This window comes from Zonotrichia leucophrys, chromosome Z (genome assembly GCF_028769735.1).
Source record: "Zonotrichia leucophrys gambelii isolate GWCS_2022_RI chromosome Z, RI_Zleu_2.0, whole genome shotgun sequence".
Lineage (NCBI taxonomy): Eukaryota > Metazoa > Chordata > Aves > Passeriformes > Passerellidae > Zonotrichia > Zonotrichia leucophrys.
In genome coordinates, this window is record NC_088200.1 from 9,643,069 (window position 1) to 9,658,852 (window position 15,784).

Sequence of the window (15,784 nt, forward strand, 5' to 3'; positions counted from 1 at the left end):
AGGCTGGGTGATGTCAGTGGGCAGCCCCACACAACCCCTCCTGCGTTCCTGTTCTGCCAATACCCATTCCTGTGTCCATCCCTGTTCCAGTCCGGTTGCCTATCTCGATCCCTGCCTCTAATCCCTGCCCTGTCCCCATCCCTCCCACCCTTGCTTCCATCCCCATCCCTGCCCCTGTTCCCGTCCCCATCCATGTGCACATCCTCCATCCCTCATCCTTGCCCCCACCCCAGTTCCCGTTCCCATCCCACCACAACCTCTTCCTGTCCTCATCCCCAGCCCTGTGCCCATCCCCGTCCGTGCTCCTGTCCCTGTCCCCACACCTCTTGCCCTCCCTGTCTCCTTCCCCTTCCTTGTGCCAGTATCGATTCCTCCCTCATGTACGACCCGAGGCTTTCCCGGAAAGCAGCGGCGGAGCCGAATATAAGTCCGTGACTCACGGGCACGGCGCGATTCCCCGCCGCCGCCGCATCCCGAATTGCATCCCGATGAGCCGCCGCGTCCTCTCCGCTCTCGCCCTGCCCGCAGGGATGTCCCTGGCCGCGGCTGCCGCGGGCTTCCAGGTGGGAGCTCCTGCGTGGGAAACTCGGCTCCGGGGCAGCCTGGGTGGGAGCACGCCTGGGATCCCGGTGTTCGGGGAGGGACACGAGTGGGAGAGTCGCCGGAGAGGGGGGATATGATATGGGAGCTGCAGCGCTTGTTAGGGATGGGACACGCGTGGAAGAGCCATCTGCGGGGGGAACACTCGGCAACAGGAGGATTCCCTGCTCCAGCGGGTACCCAGACAGGAAACCCTGCCGAGGGAGATGAGGGAAGTGATGCTCCAGGGTAGTCCGTGTGCCCGGGAGGGATGTGCATGGAGATTCTTTCCCTGTTGCAGGAGCCATGGATGTGGAAATCCCCCACTTCCCTCCCAGGGACTTGGAAGGGAATTGGGGCAGGGGAAGCGTGGGGACCCTGCCCCAGGGTCTGCCTTGCCCCTGCCTCAGACAGTGCAGTGCAGCAGAGACCAGGCAGCGCTTAGAAGTGCAGCTGGGATGTGCAGGGCTCTGAGGAGCAGAACTGCAGCTGGGATGTGCAGGGCTCTGCCTGAGATGGAGCCCACTGTGGACCTGAGGGCTATGCCCATCCCAGAGAGCTTCCCAGGCTCTGCCTGAGATGGAGCCCACTGTGGACCTGAGGGCCATGCCCATCCCAGAGAGCTTCCCTGCCGTGCTACACGTGTGCTGATGGGCACAGCACAGGTACTCACAAACACGGGCAGACGTGCCCTGGACTCACACAGCTCACCTGCCAGGGCTACAGCAGAGATCCCACCCATGTTCCTGCCTGTCCAAGGATTCCACCTTTTACTTTTCCTCTTCACCTCTCCCCATTGCTTGGCTTACCCCAGCTTTTGGCCCTCTTGATGTAGCGATAGCAGCAATTTTATGAATCGAGTATTTTAAAAATGAATGCTCGAGCACTCTCAGGACTCCAGAAACACTCTGCTGTGCCACCATCCACAGCCTGACCTGTGTTTGTGTTCTTTTCCAAGATCTTCTGCCAGGAAATTGAGCATCCTGGGGAGAAAAAGGCCAGCAAGAAGGAAGCAACCATGGGGGAGAGCAGAAGGCATATCAAGGTGAGTGCCAGCACCCCGAGGGCATTGAGGGTCGTGGGCAGGGCTGTGTACAGGCAGCCCCCAGGGACACGTCTGCTTGTCCCCAGCCGTGCAACCTGACTGGTTGGTGGAAGAATGACCTGGGCTCCAAGATGCAAGTGTTCAAGGTCGGCAAGGATGGAACCTTCTCTGGAGAGTACCACACCGCCGTGTCAAGCACCCAGAAACCCATCCAGCCGTCCCCATTGACTGGCTCGCAGCACCTGGATGAGGATGGACAGTGCACCTTTGGCTTCACTGTCAACTGGAAGAAGTTCTCTGGTCTGTGGTTGCGTGATGGACGTTGTGGGATGGAATGGTGGGATGGAGAGGGGAGCTCAGGCAGGCTCTGGTGCTCATCCCAGTTCCTCTGTTCTCTCTGCTGGCCCCTGTCTCTCCTTCCCTGACCTCTCCCCACTGTGCATGGTGTCTGCAGACAGCAGTACACCTCCCAGAACAAGGTCTGGGTGAGGCAGCACCAAGGGTTGCTCTGACAACACCTCTGCCACACACATTTCCCTGAAAATATCAGGATTCACTCAGGCTCCATGAGCACTAAACTCACCGATGCCTGGGAAGCTCCAAAATCAGCTGGGGTCCTGCTGGGATGCTGACAGCCACCACTGCTTTAGACTCCACAGCTGTGTTTGTGGGCCAGTGCTTCAATGGGGATGATGGGAAGGAGGTCCTGCACACCTCCTGGCTGCTGCGGGAGAAGGTGGACTCGCAGCCGGATGACTGGAAAGCCACCAGGTGAGCCAAGGAACCCCCAGTCCACCTGGGATCCCTGGGATCCCTGCCCTGCTGCTGGCTGGGCACCAATGAGATGCTGCTTCCCCACAGGACTGGGCACAACACCTTCACTCGAGTGGGATGAAGGAGGGAGCAGCATCTTATCCTGGCCACACCTGGGAGACTGGAACCTCTCAGCAGGATCCGTGTGTACCAGCATGCCCTGATGTTTCCAGCTCTAGAGGAAAATAAAAACACAAAATAAAATTAAAGATATTTAAACACAGCCTTGTGCAGTCTGTGGACATGTCCTGGAAAAGCTGGGCTAAAACACAGTGGAAGGTGGGTGTGGGATGAAACTGTCATTCCCTTATTCTGGGAAGAGACTAGCCCCAAGAAAGCCCCCTTTCCAGCCCAAACAGGATGGTGCATCCCCAAATAACCCTCTGACGCTAGCTGTGACCAGCACTCACTCTTTCCCGCTGAAAGCCTGGTGAGTGTGTTGGGAGGGTAAGCTGAGCAGCTCTCCTGCATCCCAAAAACCTGGCTGGGAGGCCTCTGGCTCTGACACAGCCCCTGAGCAGGCAGGAGAGGGGCCTTGGCTGTGTCCACACTCCTGAGAAGTGCCAAGGGCTGCTCTGTATCAGCCACACAGCATCAGTAGCTGCAGTACACCCAGCCCAAAACTCCTTCTGGGAAATGTGATTTACTGAGAAGCTAATGGCCAGCAAATACAGCCTCTCAAACCTCTGCCCAATGGACTATGTGACTGACCAAAACAGGAAGTGCCTGTGCTGCCTTAGGCACCCCTCTGAGCCAAAGAAAATGATTTCCAGGAAATCAGCTCTTGGTCTGAATACGAAACTTAGTCCTTGTGTCTTTGATTCTCAAAATAACCCGGCACAGTGCTGCATGCCCTGAGCTGGCACGCTGCCTGGGATTTGATGAATTTAAAAGTAGGACTGGGCTGCTGGGGCTGCCACCCCTCTCTGCTCCCCTGGCTTTTCTGCCACAAGTGCTGTGGGTGGGAGAGCTTTGCTAACAGCGCCTGTGGCTTTAGCAAGTTTGCCTGCTCTGTGTTTTCAGCTGCCTTGTTGCAAACTCACATGTGGTTTGCTTCTCACATCTTTCTCCCTGGGGCTCATCTTCCGCTTCCAGAGCAGTGCTGCTGTTCCCTTCTCCGTGCCTCGCTGGCATTTCTCCAGCTTTTTCCATTCCCTTACAGCATTTCTGACCAGGATGTCTTTACACCAACCCTCTGCTGTGCATTTATGTATCTGCACAGCTTTTTACCTGCTTTTAGAGGAGTCTGAGAAGTGGGAAAGTGAGAGACCACAGGACTCTGCTCTCACCTGAAGTGTGACCAGCTCAGCAGTGAGGTGCCTGCTAAGCCTCCAGCCTCACTGCACGCATCCTCCTGACCTCATCATTGCCTTCATGCCAGCATTTCCCCTAGGCAGGGCTCTCCCAAGGCTGTGCAGCACGCCCAGGGTGCTTCAGCCAGGCAGTACTGCTGACCACAGTTGGAGCATCCTGCAAACACCAGCAGGCAGCCACAGTGCTGCCAGGAGCATGGCAGGCATGAGCTGGCACAGTGATTTCCAAGGCCTGTCCCTGCATCAAGGCACCCAGCCTGGCTGTAACACACACCTGGCACACCTCGGGTTTGGGGTGACAGCTGATTGGACCCGGGGGTGCCTGGGAGTTGTTAAGGATGGGGATGTTTCTCCATGGACATTTGGCCCCCCTCAGCTCTGAGTTTTGTTCAGCTGCAAACCTGATTGTGGTGTTGATCTGCAAACCCGGCACCGTTTGTTCCCCTCATCAGCAAGGCAAATGTGAGCAGGGCTTCTCCTTCAGCCCCACTGCAGGAAAACCCGCTGCTTCTGCTGCATGGCAAGCCTTGATCAGGGTCCTTCACACATTGTGGATGCCTCCAGGGACAGGGGGAGCTGGTGGAGGCAGCGAAATCACATGGGCATGGCTACATGGGGCAGCTGTTCACACATATATTGTATCAGTTAAAAAAAACCCAAAAAATGAACTTATTAGGATCTTGGCACGGGGTGATGCTTGCATAAGGATCAAATCCCTTCAAGCACTGAAGTCACTGTTAGAATGGAGAAGGAGCTTCAACTGCAGGGGTCCCCCAGCACTGACATGTCTCAACCACATGTGGGAAACTGTCCTGCACAACCGTTTCTGCGGGGACTGCTCCTGTCAGCCGTTTACAAATGTCTCAATGCTGAAATTCTTGGTGCCCAACATCTCCCAGGGCAGCTGTTGACCCCTCCTAAGCAGAAGGATGCAGGAAATTCCCAGGTCATTCAAGAGACTGCATGATTAGTAGGTTGGGTGTACCGAAACCTTGTACCCTCCACTCTGCAGCAATGACAAACGAGTAAATTTTATTTTCAAGCCATAACTTCACTGATGAGTGGAGACACGTAGCTCCCATCTCCTCCACCACTTCTACATGGTTCTCTGGCCAGGATCACACATTGTTCTCTGCTCTTTTGACTCTCTCCACGGCCCTGTTCCAGCTGTAGCCTTGCCAGCCACAGACTGCCATCCTGAGAGAATGGAGGAACTCCTTAGTTATGTTCTCAGCCCTTCCTGGGTCTGGTTTGGAACCAGGGCACCCTCCCAGATGTGTTTTGCCTTCCCACCCTACAGATGAGCTCATCAAATATGTCAGTATAACCTTTTGTGTGGATGAGGAACCTGCAGTTTGTCCAGCTTGCCCTACACGGCTCAGGGGGTTACTCACTCCTGCCACCCTGCCCAACCCAGGCTGTGCTGTGGCACCAGGGCTCAGTCCCCACCACTGCATGGCACCCTGACCAGGCAGTGACTGACCTCAGCTCCAATGTAACTGTGAAAAACGCCAATCACTCATTTTTAAAATTTTAAAAGTTTCATAGTAATAAAATGGTTATAAAAATAGTAAACAATTAGAGTAATTGTATTATTAACAATAATTTGGACAATTTGAATTAGGACCGTATGAGACAATAGAGACAAAGGGTTACAGATGTCTGGGTGCCTTTTTCAGTGCAGCACAAGCCTGAAAAAGGACCCCCATTAACAAAGGATTAACTCTTAAAAACAATAGCTTGCTGCATATCCATACACCTCATACATGATGCATAAATTCCATTCAAACACAAGATTCTGTGTGGTCATCGTCAGCTTCTTCCTCTGAATCCTAACAGTGCCTTTGAGGTGGGAAGAAGTTTGTTTCTACTGACAAGAGGGCAATAAATTCTTTTTCTCTGAAAGATTTAGGTGTCCTGTGGCTGCTACTTTGCTGCAAGTCCTTTCTTTAAAAAAAGTATCCTACATAGCATAGTTTCTATTTTAACATTTTGTTATAACCCAAAACTGTATTTAACACACTGGTTAAGAGAATTGATACAGCATTATTTTCTAACACAACACATATATTATTCATTTTAATATTTGTGAAAAGCCAATCATAAAATACTCATTTTTCACAAAACCGTCTTGGCTGTGAGCAGAAAAGGCAACCTCACTGGCTGCTGCCACACAGCATGAACGAGGCCTGGGTGTCACTGCTGCAGGTGACACACTGGATGAACCAGCAGAGCCAGCCCACCTTCAGCTGTCAACTGGAGCTTTTCAAGAGCTTCTCCTTTCCCAGCCTCCCTCTTGTATTTTCAGAGCTCCTCTAGTGTCCACTGGATGATCTTGGAGTATCCCTGCCCTTCCTGTGATGTCCAGCTCAGCTGGGCTCATGCCACCATGCTCTGCATATCCCATGCCTGTTCAAGGTCCCACAGGACAGGAGTCTTGGGAGGGAAACATCACCCACCCACAAGGAGCCTTTCCCACTGACAAACTGGGCGCCTGAGAGGGACAGCCCCATCCCATCCCATCCCAGACTGCAGACTCCATCACCGCCTCCATGGGCAAAGCTTCACAGACTAGGAGAGAAAGGAAATACTGAAGGGACCACATGGATCATGCAAGATGAGGCTGACCTGCTCGAGGATTACTGCAAAGCTATTGGGTGAGCTGCAGGGAACTGTCCATCCTTGCTCTGTGCTGGTGCTGCCCCTGTGGGTGTTGGATGGAGCCCACAGGGGAGTGCCAAGTCCTGAGTGCTGGGACCCAGCTGGGCAGCAAGCAAGGGAGAGCAGTGTCAAGACCCCGGGGGCTTTTACAGCAAGTCCCCAGGATGGGAGTTGAACACAGCCCTATAATTTTTTCATTAAAAGCAAAGTGCAATTTGAACCTAGGATACTGCTCCCTGAGGAAGAGGAGAGTGGGTTTCCTTGTCTTCAGGCCCAAGAAAGATGAAAAAGATTGTCAAAGCAGGTCTCATCCCTTGTGCTTGGGCAGGGGCCAGAGAGGCACCTCTTGATCTGGACACAGCCAGATGCTACTCCTATCTTCCATGCATGCAGTGACATGTTCACCTGGTCAGAGTGGTGTCTCAGGGGATGTGTCCCTGTGCAAATGCCAGGCAGTCTGAGCACCTCCATTACAGTATTGCACATCAGGAACTCCTTGGGAAGGGTGAGACAGGGCCCTGCCCAGCCTCAGAGCACCATGCATATGGCATGTACGGCAGGCACCGTGCACAGAACACACCCTCCCACAGGAACAATCGAATTTTGACATCTACATTTCTTCCAGGAAAGCCCTTCTGCACTCGCAAGAATGGCTGATTCAAGAGTGCCTGCTGCAGTGACAGTCTTATGTCCCAAACCCAAGGGAAGCCCAGCACAGCCAGGAGGAAAAACAGTTTAGAAGGAGCAGCAGACACTCACAATGCAGGAGGAGAAGGTGACAGGGATGAGCCCTGCGGGCATTCCCATCACCAGCCAGCGCAGCAGGGCACAGCTGGCCGGACTGCTCTCACTGCAGCCTGTGTTTAGGTGGCAGCACAGGTTGGGTGGCAGTGGGACAGCGTCAGGCCGTGTCCGCCCCCAGGCCTCCAGCATCGAGCCAGGAACGGGGTCGGCGGAGCCTCTTGGACAGTGGCTGTGTAAATCATCCCTGCATCCCCAGCTCCCTGCGCAGCCGTGCTCATCGCCGCGTTCCTCCGGCGCTGCCCAGGTCAGACAGACCTCGTCACCTCCCCTGGCCTGGGCACGCTGACATCAGGACACTCAGGCCTCAGCTGCCAGCCGCCGTGGCTCCGGTTACAGCTCTATAAAGGGGTTTGGGATGCAGGCAGAGAGGCAGCTGGGCCGGGCATTTCGCAGCCCCGCAGCCATGGAGGGCGGTGCCTTCATCCTGGTCCTCGCCCTCGCCGTGGCCCTGGCAGAGAGTGCTGCTCCTGCAGAGAGGAAGGTACGGGGATGGGTGACAATGGGAGCATGGCAGACACGGCAAGGGCATGCAGTGTGGGCAGCCAGGAGCTCTCCCTTAAATGCCATTTTAGACTTAGACAAACCTTGCAAGAACCAAGTCCAGGCAGAGGGCGAGGTATCCCTGGATCACCCTCAGCCACCTGGTACCACCTCCAGAAGGATTTGTTCCCACAAGGGAGCCATGCACAGGGCATTCCTTCCCTTGGGATTTGTGCCTGGGAGCATCATGCCTGTGGCATCCCCTTGATATCTGGGTCTGTGTCTGGGTGTACCCTGCACGCTGCCCGGCTGGTATATTCTGGCCTTGCTCCACCATCCCCTCAGCAGCACCCTGGGGCAGCATTTGCCCTGAGTGGGATTAGGGAGAGCCAATGCCCTGCAGCTGCCCTCAAAGCAGGGCTTTGGCTCCCCCGGTGTGGGGCAGCAGCAGGGATGAGGTCCCTCTGCATGTGGGGGCACAGAGAGGATGTTGCTGTGTTCCTTCAGTGCCAGCTCAGCGGACTGTGGACGAATGACCAGGACTCACAGATGGAGATTTCAGTGCTGAGGGACAACGGGGACTTCCATGGACAATACCTCACACAAGTCACCCTCTCCGGGAGCTGTGCCCAAGTCTCCCCACTGAGGGGTGCCCAGCAGCAGCTTGGAGGGGAGGGCTGGCCCACCTTTGCCTTCACTGTGCACTGGGACAAGTTCTCCAGTAAGTGCTGGGACACCTGGAGATGGCATGGCAGTGTCAATGGAAGCTTGCAGCCAGCAGGAATTTTCTTTCACCAGGAATTCAGCTGGGTGATGCTCTGGTGCAGCTAAGCAGCAACAGCTGCAGGGCATGGTGCTAAGGGGCAATGCTGGGCTTGAACAGGGGAGCCTCTCCTCACCCAGCATCCTTGGGGCACCCGCGGTGGGTCCAGACCCTGTTAGCACAACTGGGATGTAGTGCCACAAATCCTGCCTTGCCTGAGGGAGCCACAGGGAAGGAACCCCCAGCATGAGTTTGGTGGTTCTGTGGCCATTGGAGCAGGAACACAGCTGTGTCTGGGAGGACATGGGGAAGCGGAAGAAGCCAGTTTCCCCACAGATGTCCCAATAAATGCTTCCCCCCAGATGCCACCACCGCCTTCGTGGGGCAATGCTTTGTGGATGCAGGCGGAAAGGAGATGCTGAGCACCACGTGGCTGCTGCGTGAAGCTGTCGGGTCCCTTGAGGAGGACTGGAAAGCCACGAGGTAGTGGGGGGATATGGGCAACACCAATGCTACAGAGGGGTCTATCACTGGCTGGGCGTGTACATACAAATCACAAAAGGGATGGGGCTGTTGTGGAAGATGCTTTGAGCTGTTTTACTTTTCAGCATCAGTCTCATTGCATGGTTATGACAATGGGAAGATGCCATCAACTCACATCTCAGACAGCAGACTAAGAACTTAGTGTTACAACTTACTTTAAAAGTTTTTTCACCATTCACACAAAGCAAAAGCACATTGACAGTAGTTCTATCCAACCACTAGAAGCACATCTACCTTTGGTTAAAACAATGCTTTCTTATTTCGAATACAATACCTGCTTGTAAGCCTTAAAACACAATGCACAGAGCTCCATATTAAGCTTCAAACTTCTTAATATCTTACTAGATAAACTTTTCTGTAGCTTAGGGAGTTATTCTAGAAAGCGTCAATACACAAACCATTGTTCTATGTGTCTTTGCTTTTCTTCTTTTTAAATAATTTTTCTGCTGACCTATCTTATGGCTACTGCTTAGCTCTAATCACAGTTCCACTGTCTCTGAGGCCTGCCTTTTGCAGCTTTCCCAAAACCTTCTGATTTTGTAGATTCCCACAGGGTCCTCGCTGGAGGAAACCTGGGGGGAATTCAGGGACACCCCATCACTGCTGCAAGCCCTGGCAGCTCTGAGTGGGCAGTGTCTGTGCGTCATCCTACAGGAGCTCTCATCTTCTCACAGGGTGGGCAGAAATGTCTTCACACGCAAACGCACCCCAAAAGGAAGGATCCTGCCGAATTCGTCCCCTCTCTGTGAGGCTGTGTCTTTACCAGGCCCGTGATGGGATGATCTGGCTGCAGCCTAACCCCCAACAAGGCAAGAAAAACCTGCCTCCCAGCTGAGAATAAAATTTAAAAATTATCTGCTGTTGCTGCCTTTTCTTAGAGTCTGTCCTTGCTACACCTTCTGTCCCCAAAGATGCCCCTGCTGAGGGGAGGACTCACCACTGCCCCTCTGCAGGGGCACCAGCATGGCTCCCTGATCCCACCCATCCGCCTCCCTGGGCTCATTTCCCGTCTCATTAAACCCAAATTTCCACCCTGTGTCATCATTCCCCACCTGCCTGATGGTGGCAGGGCTAGCAGCAGCACCCCGAATTCAGCTCACTTCCTTGCAGTGCCTTCATATCCATTTCCACTAGATCCTTTCCAGCACTGGGAATCCGTGTTCTGTTGGATTGGGCAATGGAGGCAGCATTATCAGTAGATTTGAGATACTGATTAACTTTGTGCTGCATGGCACGTCAAATAAAATGTGCACAAGTTTAAGACCCCATCCCACCCCATTCCATCCCTCTGGGTTACACTCAGGGATTTTCCCTTTCTCTGCCATTGCATTTTGGCAGAGTCTCTCTTTTTGCCTCTGTGGACACCTGCCAAGCTTAGTCAGCTCTTTTGGCACAAAGCTTTTGGCAGGTCCGTGGGTGAAGAAAAAGCCTCTTGCAGACGTGTTATGAAAATACCTCAGTCCCAGGGATGACAGCGCTGCAGCTGCACAGTCCATTAAGGCTGGCCCAGCTCTAGCAAAGCTGTAGCATGGTGTCATGAAGTGGGGGGAAACCTGGCACCACCCTGGGATCTATAACAAGCTGGCCTTTCCCTGCCAAACATCACAGAAAGGCAGGAGCTGATGTCAGGCCAAAAGAACAGAGTGTGGCATCCAGGACAACAGCAAAAGACTCCACAGGGGGAATTTCTATGAGTACCTGTGATAGGCCATGAGTTTGGGACTGAAAAAGACAAAGAGGAGGGATATGTTAGGAGAGGGCTGTTTTCCACTCAGCCCAGCATTTGAGGTTACCTAGATGGGAGAGACCTGCTCTGAGCACAGGGGGCCCGGACGTACCAGGGCTAGCAGTGGGCACTGCGAGGTGCCACCCCAAAGGGGCACTGCCCCACCCCCAGTTTGCACACTGCAGCCCTGTTGCCATGCCCTGCCCCAAACACTGTTGTCTTGAACACAGCAGGTCTTGATTCAGCTGAGTCCCACCTGAATTTTCAGTTGCCACAGCCATATGCCTGCTCCAGGCATCACAGCAAAGGCACAGCTCAGGAAGACAGGGACAGTGCATGCTGCATACTGCACATCAAAGGTCCTTTAGAGCAGCCAATACAAGAAGTGTGAATACAATGCTGGTTATCACACTCTGTGTGTTTAGCAAACACACTCATTGGGACCTCAGTAATGCTGCTGTGGTTAATTCTTCCTCTAACTCTCACAAAAGTAAAAGCAAAAGCATCAAAATCAGCAGCTGACATCCAGAAAAGGCTGGAGAAATGTTACCGCTTCTAAAATTAGTAAACTTTCCCTTCTGTGCAGCGCTGCAGCATCCTCATCAGGCAGTGGCAGCAGCAAAGCAGGGAGGGGGTAAATGTTGAAATAGGTGGTAGTTTCCAGCCTTTGTGCATGGGAGGCAGATTCCCAAAGAAGGTATTGATGCTTTCCAGGCTACTATAGGGCCTTATAAAAAACTTGTGTCCCCACTCCTCTGCCCAGCCGTGCTTATTCCTGCATTCCTTCAGCCATGACCAGGTCATGCAGACCTGCCCATCTCCCTCGCCTGTCCCGGGCACCCTGACATCAAGCCATTCATCTCACAGCTGCCATCCTGGTGCTGGTGGGGCTCCAGTTACAGCCCTATAAAGGGCGCCGGGCTGCAGGGCTGGGAGGAGCTCTTAGCAGCCTTGCAGCCATGGGGAGAAGTGCCTTTGCCCTGGTCCTCGCCCTTGCCCTGGCAGTGTGTGTTGCCCCTGCGGAGAGGAAGGTATGGGGACAGATGACAGTGGGGATGTGGGGCTGACATCCTGCTAGACCCCAAAGTCTGCTGCTGGGGGACCATAGCTCAGCTGGGAGCCAGGGCTGGGCTGCTGGATCTGGTAGGAACAGCACTGTGCTGCACTGAGGGAAGCTGCAGGGAGGCTGGGAGGACAGGACTGCTCCTGCAAGGATGCTGCTTGCTGTGGGACGTCATTCAGATGAAGGCAAACAGAGCCATACCCCTGACAGCTCCTGTTTTCCCTCCCAGAGAGCAGGGGAAACAGTGCACCTGCTGCTTGATCATGGGGGTCTCACTCTCCCTTCGGTGGGTGAAACCATCCTGGACAGTGGCTGAGCTGGATTACAGCTCAGGCATGATGCTTACACTGAGATGGTGATGCCAGTGGCACATCAGGTCCGTGGCACACCACCCACTGCTGCAGACATCTCTGGGCAGAGCCAGGGTGATGGGGTGGGAGCAGGATGCTCCCCCCTCTCCCTCCCTCCAACCCACAGCCCTGGCCTTGCAGTGCCTTCTCTCTGGGTCGTGGCGGAGCGACACCAGCTGCCAGATGGTTGTGTCCACCCTGAACAAGGACAACAGATTCTCCGGTTTTTACCAGCCGGGACCTGCTGCTGGCTACCCAGAACTCCTCACCTCACCACTGGAGGGGTCCCAACAAGATACAGAGCTGGTCCCACAGCCCACCTTCTCCTTCACTGTGAACTGGAAGCTCCAAGGTAGGCAGCAGGGGGACATCATCCTGCAGGCGGGGATGCCAGCAGGACACAGGGTGACCTTGTGCCTCTCTACCTGACTCACACCATCTTAAACCCTTCCAGACTCAGAGACTGCCTGGACAAGTGTCTTCCTGGGCCAGTGCTATGTGGACCTCGAGGGGAAGGAGACCCTACATGCCCTGTGGCTCCTGCGAGAGGCAGCTGATAGTCCTGCAGAGGACTGGAAAGGCACCCGGTGAGTGCTGGGTCCCGGCCGCTGCTCTGCCAGGGTCTTCTGCAACTCAGGCTGGAAAAGGGAGAAATCTCACAGGGTGAAGCATGGGAGGACCATGAGGGTGGAATGCGTTTGTCACCAGTGATATGCAAGGGCTATGGAGCATCTGTGTAACGTCGTCCACCCCTGCATGCCAGAAATGCCTCAGGGTGGGGGATCCCTGGATGGGCTCTGGCTACAGAGAGCCCTCTCTGGAGCTTTCTGTCCACTCTCCACAGAAGGAAGAGAAGATTAAGATGCCAGCACCTGGCACAGCCTCTGCTACAGGCCGTTGGAACCTGCAGTACCTCAGTCAGCCACACAGTGTTCCCCCTGGGCTTCCCCTCTACCCTCCACAGCATGCACGACCCCATCTGATTTGGTGTTTTCTGCAGGGTTGGCACCAGCACCTTCACACGGATAAAATGACAGCAAATGGGAAAATCCAGCAGGCTCAGGATTGCGAGGAGTGCCTAGGCAGACTTTGCCCTCACCAGCATGCTGCACTTGAGGCGCAACCTCAGCCCAGAGGTTCGTGCTTTCTTAGGCAAGTTCACCAGATGCAAAATAAAGGGTTTCTGTGGGGATGCAGGGCTTGGCTCTGTCTTCTGCCCTGCCTCAAATTTGTGGGGTTTGTGTCACCCAGCAGCCACCCTCCCAGATGGGAGGTTGTTGAAGTGAAGGGAGCGACCCATCTTCCTTGATAAGCATCTGACTCTGATTTATTGATCAACCAGGCACTTTTTATAACAGTGTTAATTCACTTCATGCATATTGCAAAACCTGAGCTCTCGATAGGCTGTAGAGAAAACTTCAGTTCCTCCTTTTGTTTACAATACCTGAAGTTTGTTTATTGAAACTAAGATCAGTGTTCTCACCATGATATGAAAAGTTCTCAAAACCTTTATATCTGTTCTCAGAATGGCCATCTGTTCCTAGAGCAGCCAAGGACAGAATATTGCTTGTTTTTGAGGAAACGGTCTGAGAATCTTGTTGTTTATATAAAAGGTGGCTGAGAACCTTAATTATTTACAGAATCAAGCCTGGGAAAGGCTGCTTTACAGCAGGCTTCTATCTTTCCCTCAGCTGAGCACCTTCATGGCCTCTTTCTTTAAGCCATGTTTGAACCAGGCTCTCCACAGGAGGTTTCATGCTGCACCGAGACTGAAAAAAGACAAGGCTGAGGCCAGCTGAGGCCCTGGGGATGGCGACTGTCCCAGCTCCCCTCCCTGGCAGTGTGCAGCCGGACTGTGCCTGCAAACCTGATGCCATGCTCCGGGTAACATGTCCCTAGGGGTCACTCCCAGATGTCCCTAGAGATGGGGGACAAACTGGGCTGTGGCCAGGGAGAAGGAGTACTGCAGAGCCTTCCCGCGGGAGCAGAGCACGGGGACCTCTCGGGTGCCCGAACGCCCGAACGGGGCGCTGCAAACGACTCCAGCAGAGCCGTCAGCCTCCGGTTTCCAGCCCCGGCGGATGCGCAGCCCTGGCCGGCTGCCAGCTGCCCTCCCATCCCAGGCCCGGAGAAAGATCCCAAATACCCCGCCCCGAGAGTCCCGTCGGCACGGCTGTGTCCCACGAGGAATGCATGGGGGTGTATCTTCAGCCATAATGTCTCCAAGGAAAGAGAACACGGGAAGGGCACATCTGGCACTGGCTGGATTTTTTTAGCCATCACAGCCCGACCTCTCTGCCTTAGACACTTTGCCAAAGTGCTCCTAACACGACTCCTGGGGGTTCAGCAGGCCCAGGGCTGAGGTCCCCAGCTGTGAGAGCTGGAAGGAGGCAGTGGTTCCATCACTGTATTTCCAGCTGCTTTTTAAACCAGGTTTCAGATGTTAGTTTTTCTGTTTCCACCAATATCCAGCAGCTGGTGCTAGTGGATAAAAATAGGATGGATGATGACACAGGATTTAGATTTCCCTTGAAGAGGTGAATATATCTTGTTTCTGCTACTGACTGAATTTTCCATCTCTGTGAGAAACCCCAATTCATTTTTTTTAAAAGGGCAAACCTGATTTGTTTAAAGCCACAATGAGGAAGTGTTTAGTATTGCTTACACAGCCTAGGACTTCCTTAGCAATAGAAAGCAAATTTCATTTTATGTTTTCACAATTTTCAATATATCACTATTATGGAAAGGAGAAGATATCCTAATACTTGAGGACTCACCAAGCAAAGAGGAGTCACTAAGCAAAAAAGATTCTGTTTCCATCTGGCAACACCCATCTGGGACTTGCCAAGGACTATCCAGGATATTTTGCCCTGAAAAACTCATACTTCCAGTCTGCCAGTGTAGTTCCACAATGCTCACAAAGGCACTTGCTGGGGCACAGGGGAGATACAGGTCAACCTGGGGCATAACAGAGGGAACAAGGTGAGGACACAAGCTGGGACCATACCACTGACCTAAGGCAGAGTGTGGGGCTCTGTGTGCATGCAAGCAGCCCCAGTGCACATGCACACCATGCTCTGACCCCACAGCATGCTAGGAAAAAGAGCAGGGATCTGCAGCAAAGAGGACAAGGAGGGTGGCAAGAATATCAGTTGGCTCCTGCCCCTCTGCTTGATATAATCAAGTGCTCAGCCAAAGACTCATTATGAGCACTTAAATCATTGCTGTCCTTTTACCCATGGCATGAGGTCCAGGCTGAGCTTCATTTCTCTTCCCAGGTCAGAGCTGATTGCTGTGGGACTGGCACAGGAACACAGAAAGCAATGAAAAACAGCAGACTTGGGCCATTATGAGGCCGTAGAGCAGTCCTCCCCAAAACTCCCAGCTCCTGGCTCCCAGCCTGCTCTCCCAGAGTTATCTCCCTTCCTGACATCTGGCCAAGCAAGCCAGACAGCTACAAAGAGCAATACTGACCCCATCATACCCAGGCAAACACCAGCTCACGTGGCTGCTCCCAACTTTCCTGGCAACACCACCATGTATTACTTCAGATGGTTCATTTGATATTGATTACTGCTGGGTCAGGGACACTGTGTAACATCTGTGACACTACACACTCTGGCCTTGAACTGCAAAAAATGAAA

The 15,784-nt window shown here is 53.6% G+C and overlaps 3 protein-coding genes across 3 annotated transcripts; all 3 read left to right on the top strand.

Annotated features, from left to right (window-relative positions):
* Positions 1-429: 429 nt before the first annotated feature.
* On the top strand, positions 430-2,610 carry LOC135459948 (avidin-like). Its single transcript, XM_064736447.1, has 5 exons — positions 430-563; positions 1,538-1,624; positions 1,711-1,924; positions 2,275-2,395; positions 2,486-2,610. The coding sequence occupies exons 1-5, from the start codon at positions 489-491 to the stop codon at positions 2,517-2,519; spliced, it is 531 nt and encodes a 176-aa protein (XP_064592517.1). The 5' UTR covers positions 430-488; the 3' UTR covers positions 2,520-2,610.
* A 5,008-nt stretch (positions 2,611-7,618) lies between these two features.
* On the top strand, positions 7,619-9,775 carry LOC135459711 (avidin-like). Its single transcript, XM_064735999.1, has 4 exons — positions 7,619-7,696; positions 8,203-8,416; positions 8,821-8,941; positions 9,676-9,775. The coding sequence occupies exons 1-4, from the start codon at positions 7,619-7,621 to the stop codon at positions 9,773-9,775; spliced, it is 513 nt and encodes a 170-aa protein (XP_064592069.1).
* A 1,911-nt stretch (positions 9,776-11,686) lies between these two features.
* LOC135459769 (avidin-like) lies at positions 11,687-13,174 on the top strand. The gene is made up of 4 exons (XM_064736098.1): positions 11,687-11,758; positions 12,282-12,492; positions 12,595-12,727; positions 13,141-13,174. Exons 1-4 carry the CDS (start codon positions 11,687-11,689, stop codon positions 13,172-13,174), a joined length of 450 nt encoding a protein of 149 aa, XP_064592168.1.
* Positions 13,175-15,784: the final 2,610 nt, after the last annotated feature.